This window comes from Mytilus edulis, chromosome 10, assembly GCF_963676685.1.
Source record: "Mytilus edulis chromosome 10, xbMytEdul2.2, whole genome shotgun sequence".
Lineage (NCBI taxonomy): Eukaryota > Metazoa > Mollusca > Bivalvia > Mytilida > Mytilidae > Mytilus > Mytilus edulis.
Window position 1 is genome coordinate 64,142,127 of NC_092353.1, and position 20,130 is coordinate 64,162,256.

A 20,130-nucleotide genomic window follows, 5' to 3' on the forward strand; every position below is an offset into this window, starting at 1 on the left:
AAGTCCATGAATATTGAATAATTTTAATTGAAAATCAACAGTACCCTCCACATAATGGCAGTGGCTTTATATTGCACAAATAACATTCCTTTCATTGGTTTTATTTTTATGACAGTAATACTGCTTCCACAATGGTAAACAATGAGCAAAATAATTTTGATTGTAATATCACCTCACACATAGACAACATACAAAATCGTAGGAAATAAATATGAATTTCACACATTTAAAACAATACACCTTTTCTCTATGCATTACAAAAAATGCAATTTATATAACAAATTTACAATACCTACAATCAACAGCAAAATTATTATTTTGTTCACACTTATTTAACTGGGAAAAGTAATTACAAGTGGTATGAACACTTTTACTAAAACATAGCACTAAGACATCTTTTTCAAAAATGTCAATAATATAACTAGGAACTAAAATATTAGAAAATATTTGTACCAGTACTAGTATATATATTTACTGACTTTCTTTTTTTGATGAAATCCACTAGTTTATTTAAATCTTCAGATATGTAATTTGCAGAAATGTTTTCTACATGCAGTGACATTAACAGGAACACCTCTTATTAGAAATTCAGCTATTATGCAGCGCAAGTGCCATTTTTTTTAGAAAGATAGTTTTAACTGGTTCTGATAGAACAAATGATATGCACCAAATCATGTTACATGTACAAAAAAGTATGACAAAATCAATCAACAAATGGGAACTCCTGGAAAATAAAAACAAAACAAATATACACAACTCTATCATCTCATTTAAATTTCCTTTCTGTCATCTCATTTAAATTTCCATAATACCAGAAATTCAGGTTCTTTTTACTTTAAATAAGTCGTTTCATTCATTATGACATAAATGGTATCTGTGATGAACTGTTTTATGGTTCACTGTGACAAACTTGCCTATTTAGCATTTAAATGAAGTAGATACATCTACAATGTACATATAACATTATACACTTTTGCTCAAATTATCTCCCCCAAAATATAGACTAACAATATGATAGCAAAAGATAACACATTTAGGACCAAACTTTGATATTTTACCAGAAAAACAAAGTCATGAAAATAGATAGCAAAAATTGGAAGACATTGTCCCAAACTGCAGAAATCAAGTTTTTACTACAAAATTGGACAACCGATGTATTCGATACAAGGGCTTCATATTTTATTAAGATTTATGACCCCTTCTGTAGCCATTTTTGTACGAACTTTTCAAATCTCAATTGTATCTAAACTACAGATATAATGAATAATAGAGATAGACTACTCTGTACATGTACCAAGGAAAAACTTGATGTAAAGCATTATTATTTACTGTTTCATTGCATTTAATAGAAAAAGAGTACTTTGTGGCAAATAAACCAAGATTTTTATAGAAAATCCACAGCCTTAAATACAGAGATTTTTGTTATAAAATTTGAAACATAGATCACTCACTTGCTTTTCTATGATGTGCTAGTGTTTATTTTTTACAAAAAGTTCTACCTAACCTGTAAATTCCAAAATACCTTGTGCTGAGTCACCAAAGTCGAGCGCACCCTAAAAGGTGTACTTAAGTCATACATGTATGTTTATTTGTTTTAACCAATAGCTACATTAATAAACTTGTTTTAAGGAAATCAATGCTAGCACTGCATGCAATAATCCTATATCTATCATTTATCAAATTGCCAAATATGAGAGAACAAGGATAAATGGTGTGGATTTTCTATAAAATTTCCATATGTTTAGCATTGAATCAACACAAGGGTACATAATCCTTAATAGCAAATATTTATGAAATTTCAGAAACTTAAGATTATATACATGTACATTTTGTATAAGAAAGCTCTCAAATTATGAAAAAAAAACAGAATACAATGTATAACAGGGTTTCAGCTAGGATTTTTAGGGCTTTAGTCACTGTTGCACAAGATGAAAATCAACTTTATTTGAGGTAACAGCAAGGGACCAAGATTTGATTTGAAATACTTTTGTCATTTTGAAAACAGTTTCGTAAATGACAAGCACTAGCAAAATCACTGCGTATAAACATGCTACATGTATTGACTGCTAATTTTTCAAATTACAAATTACAAAATTTATAAATTACAAATTGCTTGTTTTAAAAAGAACAAATTGCCACCTTTACAAATTACAATAAGTACAGTTAAATTGTCATATGAGGATCAAGTCAATGTTCATCTGTATATTCCACATATATGTTACAACATGTATATAACCCATAGTTCCATGAAAAAAAATTATACATTCAAATTTTAAATAAACAAATAACTACATGTAAGTACATAAATATGTAAACAAAAAATAACTGGAATACTTTAATGAAGTTCATAAAATAAATGCGTAGATCTGTATAAAGGAGTTAGGTGTGCTTAAATATAAATAATTGGAATAGTATAAATGACATTTGTACAACAGTTTGAGGGTTTAACAGGTTATGTCATTATTTTCTGCAGATTACTAAAAACATAAACTTTAATGTTGTCCCTCCTGAGACATAGGACAACAGTTAACCATTTTTTTATTTTGTACATTTTACTTTGTGAACAAACATTAAGGGGGCACTAGCTACAAGATACATGTATATGAAAAATCTAATATATTATTTTTTTTGCTCAATAATTTGCTTTAAGCAGCCAATATGGTTCAATTTGGCCAAAATAAGCCAAAAAACATTGTTTATGAATTATTCACTTGCAAGTCAATAATTCGACCTCATTGAATCTGTATTCATGTGACCTTCAATTTAACCCCTTAGCTTGAGATGGATAACATGTGAATTGTATGTGTGAAGTTATTTAAAGGTAAAAAATGTCAACATTGAAAGTGAAACAAAGGTAAATCATTTGATTGACTGATTTGATATACAAAAATCTTTCTTATACAGGTAAAAACAAGAAAAACATTTATATTTCATCTATAATATGAAATTAAATAGACCTAAAAAAAAATTACAGCACGAGTTTGCTTAATCTATTTATATCTATATTTATGTTTACATCGTTTATATGGTTTTCGGATGATTTTTAAGGTCAACTCGATAGTTAATTACCGTAGATGGTGTCTTGACTATTAAAATTACACATGAAATGAAACTACGTATTTTCAAGCCAATGTTATTTGCTAATTTAGACTTTTAATAGTTTGGATATATGTTTTACATTGTTATAAATCAGATATGAGAATTTGATAAAAATCGGTGAACATGAATTTGACAGCTAGTGCCCCTTTAAATACAATACATGTATGTTTAAAACTTTGAAAAAGAAACTTTTTGTAATTAACATTCACGGTAAAAAAGATCATTCAGAGATATCTAAATGGCACATAGCTTGTAAAACCTTCTATACAAATGTAACTTAATATATTCTAAAACTGTGCCAATGTTAACGCAACTTTTTGTCTGTTCTGTTTATCTTCCAGGATTTCAAAAGTTGCATTGAAAAATAAAGTCCAAATCCATGTAGCTGTATAGCAGCCGTTAAAAACATAAACCATACAATTACAGCTGGATATCCAAAAAACTGGGCACTCCATCTTTTTTCATTTAAATATGCATATAAATCATCTATTTGGTCAACAATGCCATAAATGATTGGTAAAAGTCCAAATACAACTGTTCCGATCATGTACTGCTTTAACAGAAAACCTTCATTTTTAGGAATTGATAGAAGTCCTAATACTGCTGCTATGATGCTGATGCTCCACATGTATTCCCAAGGTCTTGGAGCAGGCAGATCCCATTTTCGTAACTGTTTAACTGGTCCAACACCAACAAATGAAACTAAAGCTGGAAGGATTCTAACTGTCATCAGAACACATAGAACAATTTGCAACATTAAATCCATTTTCAATCTGGCTTTGTTTATGGAACTGAAAAGTATAAATGAATGTATTTTTTTATGTGCAAGACTTTAAGTAAAATAATTAAAACTGAATGATTTCAGACATCATTTTGATTTTTCATTTTTTTGTGAAAATGATGTCATATGATATAAGGTGTGTTTGTTATACGCCATTGCAAAATGTCACCGGCACTGTTTAAATGAGGAATTCAATTGTGTGTAACAACGTGTCATTATCGTACCGGTACGATAATCAATATATGGATGGAGCCCCACAACCCCAACAAAAATGGTCTACCAGTAATCAAAGTTATGGTATCAAATTAGCACATGTGTGAATTAATTTGCATACGTGTACTTGATCGAGGTTTCAAAAGTTTTTTATGGCATTTTTGGGGAACACATACAATATTTATGTTTACAAAGTACTGACTGTATTAGTAATGGTCATGATGGTGAACATTTACTTGACCAAAAGATCACTTCTGTCCAAAAAACCTTCAGATCCTCTGTAATCACTTGCATTGGCTCAATTTACTTTTACAACTCGATTCTCAAATTAAAGCTTAAACTGTATTAAAATAAAACTTCAATAATCTCAGCCTGAGAGAATACCCTTGCATAGGTTAAAAAAACACCATTTTATTGAGTTATTTCCCCTGTTATACTCCTAAATATTCTAAAGATAAACAATCTAAACATTGTCAGAAATTGGATGCAAAATTGTTTATTTTTATCACTTGGTAAATGGATGTTCTTTTTATCGTGAACCAAATTAAAGTCATATCTATTATTTTTCAATCTATTCAAATTTGTGTCAGTTATCTTTTTCCCCCATGAAATAAATACAATAACTATTGTTTTCTGTGAAGTTTATTCACTGGGACAAGGACGTTATATGAGAAGAAGAGTGAACACTCTGCTCTATACAAAATTAGCATCCCCAGGATAGCAGTTCGATCAGAGAAAAATAATAAAAATATAAAGAAACCAACATGTGTATCACCCACTTGACATGGCCCTCTGATGTACCGGGGTGTTACCGCGAGCAATTGTGGCTATCAGATAAATCGCATATGTCATGTTATTGTTATCAGTGACTGGGTCATTAAAGTTCAGGTGTATTTTTGGTAACAATGCAGTGTATAGGTGTTTATGATATGGAAAAAAATCGAAAAAGATCGGACGAGCAATTTCAAAATCAATCGTCTGTCTACCGTGAAAAAAGATAAAGAAATGACAAAGTTATGAGGGTTTAAAGGAAAGTGAGCGTGGGATTTTTATTCAACACTACATTGCTTAAAACAAAGATTTTCATTTCACTTTCAATTTCTGTTGATGAGAATTGGCAGGTAATAATCATAGAAAATATACGAATATGCAAAGTACTTTAGCTATGGTGACCCGTAACGACCGGAAGGAATATTTGCAATTGAAACATAGAGAAATTTATCAAGAACAACGTAAAAGTGCTTTCTGTTGATATTAACATTGAGGGCAATGAGACAGATATTCGTTTCATTTTTTGTGATAATAAATTCACTTTTAACATAAAATTTTGATTTTAAATTACATAGTAAAAATATCACAAAAAAATCTTATTCTTTAACATGCCAATAATTGTATATCCGGTCAGTTTATGACACATTGGGTGTTTCCGTTCTTACTCTGGTATGAAATTAGAAAAAATATCTCCCTCTGTGACAGAGTCAATCTCAACTAATTAACAACCACTTGCAGAGAAGTCGGTAACATTTTATGTGTATTAATTATCGTCTTTCATCCTCTCTCCTTCTCATACATGTATAACCTAGATGGGACTTTTAAATTTCTTCTAGGAGAAATCTATCACTCATTGATTTGATTTATCTAAGTAAAAAATCATCTTCTAAAGAGATGAAATACAATACATGATTTCACTAAAATAAAAGTGCATGTGATCTGTTCAATATAAACACTGATATAATGATAAAAAGCTGCTTTGATGAAAATAAAATTATCAATAAATACTGATGATCAGTAACAAGAACCCATGAACATTTTATTCATGTGAATTCTATTTTAAATTTAAGAATGTTAGTACTAATGTAATTAGCTTTTTAAGCTGTATTGCATTCATCATTTTAGCTTACCATTTGGAAATAAACATATTTTCAATCAATATCTAAGAACAATTAGCATTATAAGCACAAATGTATATACACATGACAACTGTCAAGATGCCAGTATTTTAATGTGTATGTTCTGTAGACTATACACTCAATATTCACATCTGGGGAGAGTGCATACTAATTACTGCTATTATATACAATAAACAATATACATGTAACATGTATGAATATTACAGATGTTAACTCTGCCAGAACTCAAAATAACTTTGATAAGTTTAAATACATATGCAATAATTTGGGTCATTGCATGAAACATGCTAAACAAATATATATCCATTTTTATTAGTGGCTTGTCTCATTCATTTATTGTTCTACAAATAATTTAAATTCTGTATTGCTCGTTCAATAAGGTGGAAACTGACTTATAAAAGATATATTTGTCTGTTGAATGTACAACAGGCGGTGTCGAGGCCAAGCAAAGTCAACCCAGTTGAAGTACCGGCTGTTTGGTTGAAAGCGTTGTTTGCTACGACTAAATCGTGTTGTTATACCTCATTTTGTGTCTGTAAGCGACACTCTCCCTGTGCCAAAAGTCACTCCCATCTGTACCAGTTGGTCTAGAACCATATTTGGTTGCCATTTCGGCTAAACGTGTTAATTATTCGGAACAGCCTGACACAAATCAAATATGAAGTTAAGTTATCGCTTGAGTACTTGAAAATAATTGTGTTATAAATATTTTTCCCCAATTACAAAAAATTTTGGTAACATTGGTTTTTTTTTTGTTTACATTTTATCTAATTTCATTTTCCGGTATACTCAAAAATAACAACCCGATCAAGTTTCTCATAAACCTCTTTTTTATTTTGCACTTAAGCGACTTTAAACATGTCTCGACGGTAAACAAACAAATTTTAAGCAAAAATCATGAACCAGTATACACCATCCAAAGTGTATGGATCACTTATGCGTTCACCAAGATTACAAAAACATCCACACGACATGGATGACGAGAATATCTATCCTCTTACTGATGTTAAATTAATTGACAGACAGATTCAAGTTTCTGCCATAGGGGAAGTCACACACCCGCCAGATCGATGCAAGCTGGTGATTAAGATCGTATCAGAGAAAAATGACGTTGAAGAAGCAAAAAGCAGCGTTAAAAGGAGATTTGATTATGTACTTCAAACCTTACACAATCATTCAATAAAGGTTTGTCCATATTCAGTTTAAATTTTATTGGAGCTAACAGAACTTTACTGTAACTACTTCTAGACACCCCCAAGGGTGACTGGGGAATAAATCCAGGTGTGCTTGCCCTGGTTCATTTTCACCCAAGTACCTGTTCGGCCTGATACCTTTTTGCCCAGGGTCTACCACCCTGTCAGATTTATTTTTTTACTAATTGTCTAGTCTCACAATTGTAAATATTTGAACAAAATATGTTTGTTGAAAATTGGCAGAATATTTATATTGCCGCAATCAATTTATCATTTTCCCTTTGATTTGCAGAGTAGAATACTGGAATACAATGTATTTATCATTATTGATATTTTTAACAAAATAATTGTATTCAGTCAATCACGAATGTACATGTCTGTATGCAGTATAACTAAGACTAGTCTCAGAGTATAAATAAATGAACTTGTAAATCTGTTTCATGATTTACAGTCCGTACATCATTGTTTTTATTAATTTCAGGCTGAATATTTTATCAAAACAAAACATTTGTTTTTATTATTAATCCATCAAAAGACAAGTACATGTACATGTTTATACATTGTATCACAATAAGGAAGCAGGACAAATCGCCCCACTGGGCCAGTAATTGTAAAAGTAATTGTAATGTAATGCATTACATTGCAATGTAATGGCCCCAGGCCTGCCACTGGCAAAACGCCCCACACCAAATCGCCCCACTTTTTCACAAACTCCCCACTATTAAAAAAATTAAAAAATCGCCCCAACCTGGTTAACCAACTCGCCCCACTTTTAAAAAAAAAAAAATCGCCTCAAGTTAATTTTTCCCCTGTCAACTCGCCCCACTTATTGAAAAAAGGAAAAATCTACTTCTATATACAATTTTCAGATCTACCGTCTAACTAGCCGCACTTAAATGAAAACTTATTTAGATTTTTGTAATCTACACAGAATACACCAAAAAAAACGCAATTTATTAAACTTTTTTAACATTCTTAAAATATAATTGCAAATACATTTTCGTATCGATCATTATTGGAGAATAACTTTATACTTGTAAGCTTAGTTATTTGTATAACAATTGAAAAGAAACCTGTTAATTGTATCATAATCACACAATTGATGCGTGATTAACATTTATATATATAACTTTATTGCAAAAACATAGTTTTTAACAGCAATTTGATTTCATAGCACTTCACTAAGGTTTTCAAAGGTATTGACGTGGGCAGGGGATTGAATCTTTTTTATAAGTGGTTTATCTATTTGTCATGAGTGGGGCCAGTTGACAGACCGTATTTCAGCGGGATTTTAACCCTTTTCATAAGGGGGCTTGTTATCATACCTATTTGCAATGGGAGTTTACCCTTTTCATAAGTGGGGCGAGTTGGTAAACAAGAGTGGGGCGTTTTTTTAGAAAGTGGGGCGATTTGTCATGGATTCCACAATAATCAGTGATCCGAATTATTTTGTCATTCAACAATAAAAAATATTTTAAACAAGCCATAAACTTTTAAATAATTCCATGATGTTTCCATAAATTTCAAGAATATATACAATAGAAATATCTGATTAAGTTTATTCAACTTCAATGACCTGAATATTAATATTTTTTAGTAGAGCAAACAAGACTCTATGGGCGAACGAACTTAGGGTGAACAGACCCAGGGCGAACATGTTATTAGGGCAAATTGACCCTACAATGTATACCTGGGGAATAGACATATGGTCACTTTGTCTTCTTCCAACCTACAGTAAAACATGTTTCAAAGTTGGGCGTCTGTTTGGCTGTGTTGAATGTATCAAGTTTGCAGCCATGTCCGGTCAGAGTGCTTGGAGTGGGGACGTTAAATCCAATGCCTCATGTAAAGAGAGTGCCATGCTCTTTGCCTGTTAAGAACCCTTGCAGGTGGCCTGTAGCAAGGCCAAATTTCTGTCCCTATCCAATATACCCTCATTTTCAAGTGGCAGTCCAATTTTCCCCAACCATCATCCTAGATGGCCTCTATTACAAGACCTACCTATTATTTTCATTGTTAACTTGTTCTCATCCTAAACATGTATGAAATATTTGCCACTGGACATTAAGCAACCAATAATCAATTGGCAATAGTTCATTTCCACCAAATCACCAGTTCAGCCAAGTCAAAATCAACCAAGAAATTGTATATTTAAACATGTTACAGTGACTTGACTGTTAGTGTTGCTCTCCACCAATTGCAACTCATTTAAAATTTTAACAATTGCAATTTGTTTTATTAAACCGAATTGTTCAACTGGTCAGAATATTGAACACATTGTTCAGTCAAAATGTGAAAGTGCAAGGTGATAAAATAAAACATACTTTAAGGTTTTTTTTTATCTTTATTACAGTGACTTGACTGTTAGTGTTGCTATCCGACTATTGCAACTCATTCAAATTCTGACCAAATTGCAATTTGTTTTATAAAGTCAAACTGTTCAACTGGTTAAAATTTTGAACAAACTGTTCAGTCTAAATGTGAAAGTGCAAGGTGATAAAATAAAATATACTTACTAACCTATGAGACTTCTTTTTTTTATCTTTATTAGACTTTAACTCCACTTTAATGTTGTTGTGACAAAATCAGTCTAACAGTTTGTATAGATTTATTAAAGTCATTACCATGCGAAAGGTGAAATGTAATTTTGAATAGCTATAAAAATGTCCAAACTATGCTTTCATATAATTTTTCTTTTGAAAGGTCTTCTATATTTATAAGAATCAGACATCATTTGAATTAAAACATCATATATTCATTAAAATATCTGTGAAATAACAATACTTTATTGATAAGTTTCCATGGGGAGATAACATGAAACATTATTCTTTTGAATAAAGACTTTTTGAAAGTAAAAATGACTATCTCCCCATGGAAACTAACTCGAATAGTTCAAGCCCTTTCCGTGTCCAATTTTCTCCCACTCGAGGGCTTGAACTCCTTATGATCATTGACCTCGTTGCCTGCTCTCTGTGAGAGAGCCAATCAGTGGCGATCAGGATAATGAGTCTGCACAACTCTCTTGTAATTGTCTTACCAAACACGTGTGTTCAATTAACACAAATCCGATAATAATAAATTAACAACAATTAACATCAGTTTACATCATTTAACATCATTTAACATCCGGAACTCCTCCTTCTTTAGCTGCCAATTTAAATCAAAATTCCCATATTGCTAAGCGGTGTGAAAATTCCGGTTGACGGTCTTGATCGAGGAAGACGTTCAGGCGTTAATGTAGCCTTCGTAGATCAGTGGAATATAACGACTGAATTATTCGGGTTACATGGAAACTTCCTACAAACATATTGTAATTTCACACATATTTTAATGAATATGAAATGTTTTAATTCACATAATGTATGATTCTTGTGAATAAAGAAGTCTTTTCGAAAGAAAAACTATATGAAAACTTAGTTTGGAAATTTTTATAGCAATTCAAAATTACATTTCACCTTTAGCATGAAAATGACTATAACATATCTAAACAAACTGATAGACTAAATTTTCACATCAACATTAAGGTGGAGTTAAAGTCTTATAGGATTGTAAGTATATTTTTATTTTATCACCTTGCACTTTCACAACTTGACTGTGATTCTCTACAGCAGTTTGTTCAAATTTCTGACCAGTTGAACAGTTTGGTTTTATAAAACAAATTGCAATTTGGTCAGAATTTTTAATCAGTTGCAATAGGTGGAGAGCAACACTAACAGTCAAGTCACAGTAATAAAATAAAACATACTTACAATCCTGTAGTTGTGAGTGACAAAATTAGTCTATTGGTTAAAAATTTGTAAAGGTATATTATAGTCATTTCCATGCTGAAGGAACTGTTATTATTTTGAATTGCTATAAAAATGTCCAAACTAAGCTTTCATATAGTTTTTCTTTCTAAAAGTATATTCATAAGAATCAGATATCATTTTAAATAAAACATCATATATTCAGTAAAATATGTGTGAAATAACAATATGTATGCTATTGATAAATTTCCATGGGGAGATAACCTAAAATATTATTCTTTTGAGTAAAGACTTTTGAAAGAAAAAATGATTATCTCCCCTGGTCTCCCCATGGAAACTTCCTACAAACATATTGCAATTTTACACATATTTTACTAAATATAAAATGTTTTAATTCACATAATGTCTGATTCTTATGAAAATAGAATACTTTTAGAAAGAAAAACTATATGAAAGCTTAGTTTGGACATTTCTATAGCAATTCAAAATAACGACAGTTCCTTCAGCATGGAAATGACTATAATATACCTATACAAACTGACAGACTGATTTTGTAACAACATCATTAAAGTGGAGTTAAAGTCTTATAGGATTGTAAGTATGTTTTATTTTATCACCTTGCACTTTCATGACTTGACTTTCCTACAGCAGTTAGTTCAAATTTCTGACTAGTTGAACAATTTGATTTTATAAAACAAATTGCAATTTGGTAAGAATTTTGAATGAGTTGCAATTGGTGGAGAGCAACACTAACAGTCAAGTCACTGTAAAAGGAATGGAAATGCAGCTGAACTACATGTAGGTACATTGGTGTTCTATAATATACTGAACTGTTTCATGACGTTGGATCAATCTTAATTGTAAGTTTTTTGTGGAACCGAGTGAACTGACTCCTGATTATAAAGTTATTGTACTTCGTGAGTTAACCCTTTCCTCCATGGATTTTTATTTTTTGCATACTTATAGGACTTTTCAATAAAATGATTGAAATATACTTTAAAGTATTAATGCAATGCGGAAAACAAATATTTCATCAAATAAATTTAAGTCTGATATTGTTATGAATATCCTTTTCATATTGGATACAATTGTTATTAAGTCTGATGCAGACATTTCATAGTAAAAGTGTTTCAACTGAGGTACTACACAGGCGTCATTATGGAGTAAAGGGGGTGGCGTCAAAAGGGATCATTATGGAGGAAAGGGTTAAGTGTAACATTATAAGTTATCTACGGATATGAACGTAGATAACATATTTATCCCCGGTCTTAGTCCGAATCGGGCGAGTTTTATGGACATTCAGGTACAAAGTGTAACGTGAAAACAACGTTTTTTAGGGCATGGTGAGCTTTTCCCATCACTTGGCATCCGGTGTTGTCGTCGTCCTGCGTCCATCGTCGTTAACTTTTTTTTTTTTTCTCCTCTGAAACTACCAGGCTAAATTTTAACAAACTTGACCAAAATCATCATTGGGATATCTAGTTTAAAAAATGTGTCCGCTGACCCTGTCAACCAACCAAGATGGCCGCCATGGCTAAAAATAGAACATAGGGGTAAAATGCGGTTTTTGGCTTATAACTCAAAAACCAAAGCATTTAGAGCAAATCTGACATGATATATAATTGTTTATCAGGTCAAGATCTATCTGCCCTGGAATTTTCAGATGAATCAGATAATCGGTTGTTAGGTTGCTGCCCCTGAATTGGTAATTTTGAGGAAATTTTACTGTGTTGGTTTATTATCTTGAATATTATTATAGATAGAGATAAACTGTAAACAGCAATAATGTTCAGCAAAGTAAAATTTACAAGTAAGTCAACATGACCGAAATGGTCAGTTGACCCCTTTAGGAGTTATTGCCCTTTATAGTAAATTTTTAACCATTTTTCGTAAATCTTAGTAATCTTTTACAAAAGTCTTCTCCTTTTATCTACTGGGCTAAATTAATCCAAACTTGGCCACAATCATCATTGGGGTATCTAGTTTAAAAAATGTGTCCGGTGACCTGGTCATCCAGCCAACATGGCCACCACAGCTAAAAATAGAACATAGGGGTAAAATGCAGTTTTTGGCTTATAACTCAAAAACCAAAGCATTTAGAGCAAATCTGACTGAGGGTAAAATTGTTCATCAGGTCAAGATCTATCTGCCCTTAAATTTTGCGGTTTTTGGTTATTATCTTGAATACTATTATAAATAGAGATAACCTGTAAACAGCAATAATGTTCAAAAAAGTAAGATTTACAAATATGTCAACATGACTGAAATGGTCAATTGACCCCCTAAGGAGTTATTGTCCTTTATAGTAAATTTTTAACAATTTTCATAAATTTTTACTTATATTTTCCACTGAAACTACTGGGCCAAGTTCATTATAGATAGAGATAATTGTAAGCAGCAAGAATGTTCAGTAAAGTAAGATGTACAAACACATCACCATCACCAAAACACAATTTTGTCATGAATCTATCTGCTTCTTTTGTTTAATATTCACATATACCAAGGTGAGCGACACAGGCTCTTTAGAGCCTCTAGTTTCATTATCTAAAAAAGTTTTATTGAAATTTGGAAATTTTACATATTTGTTACGGGGTGTAGGGTACTACCTTTGGTAGAACCTTACAGGTAGTCAAATATAAAACGTTTTTGATACGGAGACAGAGAAACTGGATTGAGTCAAATTTGGCGTTCAATGTTGTGAGAGTTACGTCATAGATGTTGTGACGTCAACGTGGGTCATTTGCATAGCTAGGTCAGCATTCCCATTCCTTGAAAATGAGGCAGCTGAGTGATGCATTTAATGAAATGAGTGTAAATGATCGGCATAATAGGACAAAATCGTTAATGAATTAAATATTTAATAACTAACGTCATGGATAATCTACAGAATTCAATATTTCACATCCTAGAAATATACTATGCTGGGGATAATATGATGTATCATATTGCAAAGTTGATGAATGATTCCTAGTTATTTAACTTATTGTGCTTCAAGATGTTCATGTTACAGTAGCTGATTGCTATATGTTTTGATTTCATTTTGCTAAATTTAATTGCACTAGTGCTTCATGTTACATTAATTAAATTTTATAAATAGCTGATTTTTTATATTTTTAAGGAATCTGATATAAAAGTGTATAAGAACATGAGAAGAGTGGACAGCATGTACAGTCTAGAGACAATTATAGAAGTGATGTTCTGTGAAGTACATAAATGTCAAACTGTTTCTAACATACTAGTGGAAAAGTTAGATGAAACTGTCAATGTTTGTTTACCACAATTTAGTCATGCACAACAGACGCTACACAACTTAAGGTATGAACTACATGAACAGTCTACATTTCAAATATTAATTACCTGATGAAAAGCTCTACCATTTCATTATTTTTCATGAAATAAATAAAACAAAAATTATTTTTTTTATAAAATACATGAAGAATAGGTCCCTTTCAATGGATTTTTTTTTTACAAAACTTTTTTTCTGGATTTTAAGGAGATAAAAAGTAGGTGGGGACTATACATAAATGCATACTACACACGGCCGCTTACGGTATATGTTTTAGAGTTCATTTAATATATGTTTTGGAGTTAAGTATGAATAAATGAGAAGATGTGGTAGGATTGCCAATTAGACAACCATTCACCAGAGAACAAATAAGGTACATGTACATATTAACAACTATAGTGCATCATCAATTCTTCAACAATGAGCAAAAACCTTAGTACACAATAAGCTAGAAAAGGCCCAAAATGACAAGTGTAAAACAATTCAAACTAGAACACTTGCCGCCTGATTAAAAAAAGAGATGTACAAAACAATAAAAAAAAAACAAATATGATCTACATCAACAAAAGATAACTACTGAGTTACAGACTCTTGACTGATGAGTCATGTATTAAGAACAAATCTTTTTGCAGATGATTTAAAAGAGAGATAAAATTTGTCTGTTCACATGTATATTGTTTTAAAATCATCAGAAAAGCAGATAAGAGGGATTGACCTGTCCTCCAAATATGAACAGACAACAACCTATTGCTACTTTATGAAAATAAATATGATGATGTTTCATAAAGATTGTTCCATTTTTGTGAGAAATATTTCTTAATAAAATATTAACATTTTGTATATATTAATTTTAGGCAGCAGGCCAGTTTACTTGCCATTCACAATGCAAAACAAAAAGCCCAGGAAATGGCAAGGCTTGTACACCAGGCTGTAGGTAGGCCACTCAGTGTCAGGGAAGAAGAAAACAAAGAATGGAATGGATCTAATGAAACTTTGGAAGACATAGAATCTGTAAAATCTGTTCAACAAAGAGTGGAAAATGCCACTATTTCTATCTCAAGTAAAGTTTTTGTCACATATGAACTCAAACCTAAAATTAAAAAGAAAACAATAAGCTAGTCACTGTGAATTTTGTGGAAGCAACATACAGATATAACTTTTTTACAGATATATTGAAAATGTCAAATACCATTTAGAAGTAATTGACCTTCTCATGAAGTGAAGTAAATTTTCAGAGGATAACATTTGCATAAACTCAAATAACTAATGACAAAGTGGAGATAATCTATCTAGATATTACTGCATATGTAGATTTATAACGCATTTGTTTAGCTATGGACAGAAGTATGTGGTAAATTAACGCAATCTAAGGACAATTAATGCTACAGAAAAGTGTCAAACAAAACTGAGATATATATTTATAGTAGAATACTAGTTGTGATTACATTTTTGGTAACAAATAGCTGTTATGAACAATGAAAATAGTCTGTGTAATACATTTTATTTTAGATATGTATAATGTAATAAATGAATGATATATTATAAACCTTGATATTTTTCTATGAAGTTTGCAGAATCAACCAACATTAATTATAAATCTTCCCTTGCCAAATTGTGGAGCAGGGCATGATAATAGTCTTTAAACTTAACAGATGATAAGATGAATTATGCAAGACAAGCATATACACCTTAAAATCATTCCATACACCAAATAAAGTTAACTTACTGCTATCTGATAATCTGACAAAGTTACGAAAACCTAATTTTAACCAATGAACCATGAAAATGAGGTCACGGTTAAATGAAATATGCCACTAACATATACACCTTACAATCATTCAATACACAAAGATGTTGCAAGGAACTCATATACCAAATATAACCTTAATGTCTAGTTCACCAAGACAAATGCCCACAGTAAGACACCTTCCTCTTCCTTTAGGAGTAACAGTTTTAAAGTCTCTGATTTGACTATGGCCTGACTTATATAGCCAAGGTAATCACAACGTTGATAAAGAATGAACAACATACTTTTTAAAAATTTGATAGAAAAAATATAATGGGCAGAATAAAATTTAGATAAAAACATGTAATATTCCCCATCCCTGTTAAAAACCAATAAAATTACCCATTTAAAATTATCATAATAACAGTAAAACATCCCCAAATTAAAATTTGGACAATAATACTCACCCTGAAATGCCTTGCCTTCTTTACTAAACATTGTATATTATGTTGATAGTCCTAAATCACTGGGGTAAATGTGATCTCCGTAACTGCAGTTACGTATATCCAAAGATGGCGGACGATGTTTCTGGTCAATTTTACTTTTGTCAATTTTGTAATAATAATGTATTATTCTTCCGTATTTCATGTCTTTTTTAACGTAATACTAAATTTGAAACTGAAATACTAAATATTTTATTCATAATTCAACCGCTGAAATGGAGAAAACAGCCGTCTAAAATACCATGATGATATGGGTAACTGAAGTAAATAAATTGTCCATGATATACGTAACTGCAAATATTGATATCCGTAACTGATTTTATTTCTACACAATTCAATCATGTTTGAACAGAAATAAATGTCTCCGGTTATTTAAAGTGTGATAAACATGAATAAGAATTGTTCTTCGAAGTCTTTAAAATTATTATGTGAAAATATTTATCAGGCATCCTATTCTGTATTTCCATATAGTCAGCAGCATTAGATGAAATATTAAGAAAAATTGAGAACGAACGGTCTTTTAGCAAATGAAAAAAAAATTGAGAAAGGACACTCTTTTAGCAAATGAAAAAATCTAAAACCTCTAACACACTAAACGAACTGATAACAACTGTATTCTTGATTTGGTACAAGCATTACCTTATGTAGAAACTGGTAGATTAAATCTTGCATTGTTATAGATAGCTAAGTCTCTCACTTGTATGAGAGTTACTGACTCTCAGACTCATATAGAATTCGATTATATTAAAAACAATTATTCGGTAAAGCAAACGGTAAAAATATCAAAATTTGGGATACAATGTATCACAGTCCACATTATTTTAACATCTGAATGCCTAGAAAACAAAATATAAAACTATTTCAACAGGGAAACACAAAATTGCAATTACGCACTTTAAAGTTTTAAAACAAATTTGAAGGCAAAAGTACAAAATGACCATAGCACTGTAACAAAATGGCGGTATGTATGAATACTGAGACACCCCAAAATAAATTATTTAAACAGTAATATAGAATAAAGGTTAACAATATAAAAGATAAAACCAAATAGCACAATATCATGTACAGCTGATCATAATCAACAAGTACCTAACCACTACATTTCAAGACCGCCAAGAGTGACTAGAGATTGGAAAAAATGGTCTCCATTGGACTACTTTCCCGAAAACCGTAGCAAAAGTGGGGCATCCGTTTTGCTGTGCGGGATGTACAAGTACGCATCCACGTCAGATGAGAAAGGGGTCGTTTAATCAGATGCCTCGTGTAGAGATTATTCCGTGCTCTTTCTACGTTGCCTTGTAACAACTCTTTGACGGTGGTCAATAGATGGCATGTGGCATGCTCGTCCTGAACATACATGTATATATATAATAATAGGAAGATGTGGTACGAGTGTCAATGAGATAACTCTTAACATGAAACCAAATGACATAAACATTAACATTTATCAGGTCACCATTTGGCCTTTAACAGTGATCAATGCCAATACCGCATAGGCTGCTATTAAAGGCCCCGAAAAGACAAATGTAACACAATTCGAACAAGGCAACTTATGGCTTTATTTATGTACAAAAAAGAACAAATAGCAAATATGTAACACAGCAACTCACGACCATCACTGAACTGCAGGCTCCCGTGACACGGGTCAGGCCTAGGCAATTACAGAATGTAGCGATGTTAAACTTGTAAGATGGCGTTCAACTCCCCCTAACCTGGGACAGTGGTGTTACAGTACAACATAAGAGCAGACTAAAAATTCAGTTGAAAAGGCTTAACTCAACAGGCGAATATAAATATAGTGAACGTGGGAGGGTACTTTAGGGAATTTATGAGTTTTATTTCGAAAAAAAATGATGATCCTTACTATTAAATCGAGTATAATGAATGAAGCAGAAACAATGTAACTCAACAGTTACGGTTGTCCTTCACTCAACGTCTGTTACAGTTACGGATATCTGTCTACACAGTTACCCATATCTTCGCGATTTTTTGAAATGATGATTTCTCCATTTAGCGGTTGAACTATGAAAAGATGCTTTGTATTTCAGTTTCAAACTTAGTAATACTTTAAATAACACACGAAATACCGAAGAAAAATACTGAATTATTACAGAATTGACAAAAGAAATATTGACCAGAAACTTCGTCCGCCATCTTTTGATATACGTAACTGCAGTTACGGAGATCACATTTACCCCAGTGTAAATAGAAATCTTTACTACAGCTATTACATAAACTTAACATGATCCAAGAAAATGAGGTTAAGGTAATTTAAACAAACAAAAAATACCTTACAATCATTCAATACACTTAATATAGTTGATAACTAAACATTGACAATGAACTATGAAAATGAGGTCATGGACAGATGAACCATGCTAGGCAGACATTTGCAGCTTACAATCCTTTCATACAACAAATATAGTTGACCTTATTGCTTATAGTTTAAGAAAAACAGACCAAAACACATGTACTTAACACTGAGCAATGTTCCATGAAATAGAGGTCAAAGTAAAATAAAAACCTGCAAGACTGACATGTACATCATAAAATATTTCCATACACCAAATATAGTTGACCTTTTACATATAGTACTAGAAAAAAAAGACCTAAACTCAAAAACTTAACTTTGACCACTGAACCATAAAAATGAGGTCAAGGTCAGATGATACATGCCAGTTGGACATATACGACTTACAATCATTCCACACACCCAATATAGTAGACCTATTACATACAGTATAAAGAAAATAGTCCAAAACACACAAAAAACTTTACTATAACCACTGAACCATGAAAATCAGGTCAAGGTCAGATGACACCTGCCATTTGGACATGTGCACCTTACAATCCTTCCATACACCAATTTTACTAGATACGGACTTGACCACCAAAACATAACCTTGCTCACTGATCTATGAAATGGGGTTGAGGTCATGTGAAAACTGTCTGACAGGCACAATGATCTTGAAAAGTATGCACATATCAAATATAGTTATCCTATTATTCATATTAAGAGAGAAATTAACATTTACAAAAAAATCTTAACTTTTTTTTTCAAGTAGTCACTGAACCATGAAAATGAGGTCAAGGACAATGCACATGTGACAGAAACTTCGTAACCCTACTGCCACATCGTTAACATTGCCTTCGGTGTTTATTTTCATAGTAAAGTTAGTGGTTGTTGTGATCTGCCGCACTGTTTAATATAATTGAGAGTTCTTTTTAAATTTTTTGAATCATGGCGCGTATTTAGCTATTGAGGACAAGGGGGACAAACTAGAAATCTGAACAATAACTGAAACGATGGTGTGTGTGTCAACTTATAATTATTATTTATATAGGTAAATAGTAATACAAGTGAGGACACACCATTGTTTCAATATTTCTACCAGTAGTTTTTCTTGTTCTGAATAGCTGTAACATCAAAGAAGTTGTTGAATAGTTTTACAGAAATGAGAATTACCACAACTCTTCTTTGTTAGGCTGATGACCAAATGTAAATAATTCTTGTAACTAGTGCATCAAAAGACAATATGAGTGTACATGATGAAAATAATAATTTGATTATAAGTAAATGCTGGATGACTGCAACTGCATGACAACTCTACACAAGAAAACTTTGCTAGTCGACCTTCTGTAAGCAAAAATAAAATACAATTACAAGGGTAGG

At 31.7% G+C, this 20,130-nt stretch overlaps 2 protein-coding genes across 2 annotated transcripts; one reads left to right on the plus strand and one right to left on the minus strand.

The window, feature by feature from the left end:
- Positions 1 to 9: 9 nt before the first annotated feature.
- Positions 10 to 6,695, minus strand: LOC139492240 (protein jagunal homolog 1-like). The gene is made up of 2 exons (XM_071280427.1): positions 6,525 to 6,695; positions 10 to 3,890 (listed from the first exon to the last, which is right to left on the minus strand). The coding sequence occupies exons 1-2, from the start codon at positions 6,611 to 6,613 to the stop codon at positions 3,404 to 3,406; spliced, it is 576 nt and encodes a 191-aa protein (XP_071136528.1). The 5' UTR covers positions 6,614 to 6,695; the 3' UTR covers positions 10 to 3,403.
- A 139-nt stretch (positions 6,696 to 6,834) lies between these two features.
- Positions 6,835 to 15,774, plus strand: LOC139492239 (interleukin-1 receptor-associated kinase 1-binding protein 1-like). The gene is made up of 3 exons (XM_071280426.1): positions 6,835 to 7,188; positions 14,061 to 14,257; positions 15,083 to 15,774. Exons 1-3 carry the CDS (start codon positions 6,901 to 6,903, stop codon positions 15,345 to 15,347), a joined length of 750 nt encoding a protein of 249 aa, XP_071136527.1. The 5' UTR covers positions 6,835 to 6,900; the 3' UTR covers positions 15,348 to 15,774.
- The last annotated feature ends 4,356 nt before the right edge of the window (positions 15,775 to 20,130 follow it).

Bases quoted from the DNA above. Each gene is read 5' to 3' on its own strand.
- LOC139492239 (XM_071280426.1), top strand. From the start codon at position 6,901: ATGAACCAGTATACACCATCCAAAGTGTATGGATCACTTATGCGTTCA. The intron at 7,189-14,060 runs GTTTGTCCATAT...TATATTTTTAAG, and splicing joins TACACAATCATTCAATAAAG to GAATCTGATATAAAAGTGTA. The intron at 14,258-15,082 runs GTATGAACTACA...TATTAATTTTAG, and splicing joins CAGACGCTACACAACTTAAG to GCAGCAGGCCAGTTTACTTG.
- LOC139492240 (XM_071280427.1), bottom strand. From the start codon at position 6,613: ATGGCAACCAAATATGGTTCTAGACCAACTGGTACAGATGGGAGTGAC. The intron at 3,891-6,524 runs GTATAACAACAC...TATACTTTTCAG, and splicing joins GCTTACAGACACAAAATGAG to TTCCATAAACAAAGCCAGAT.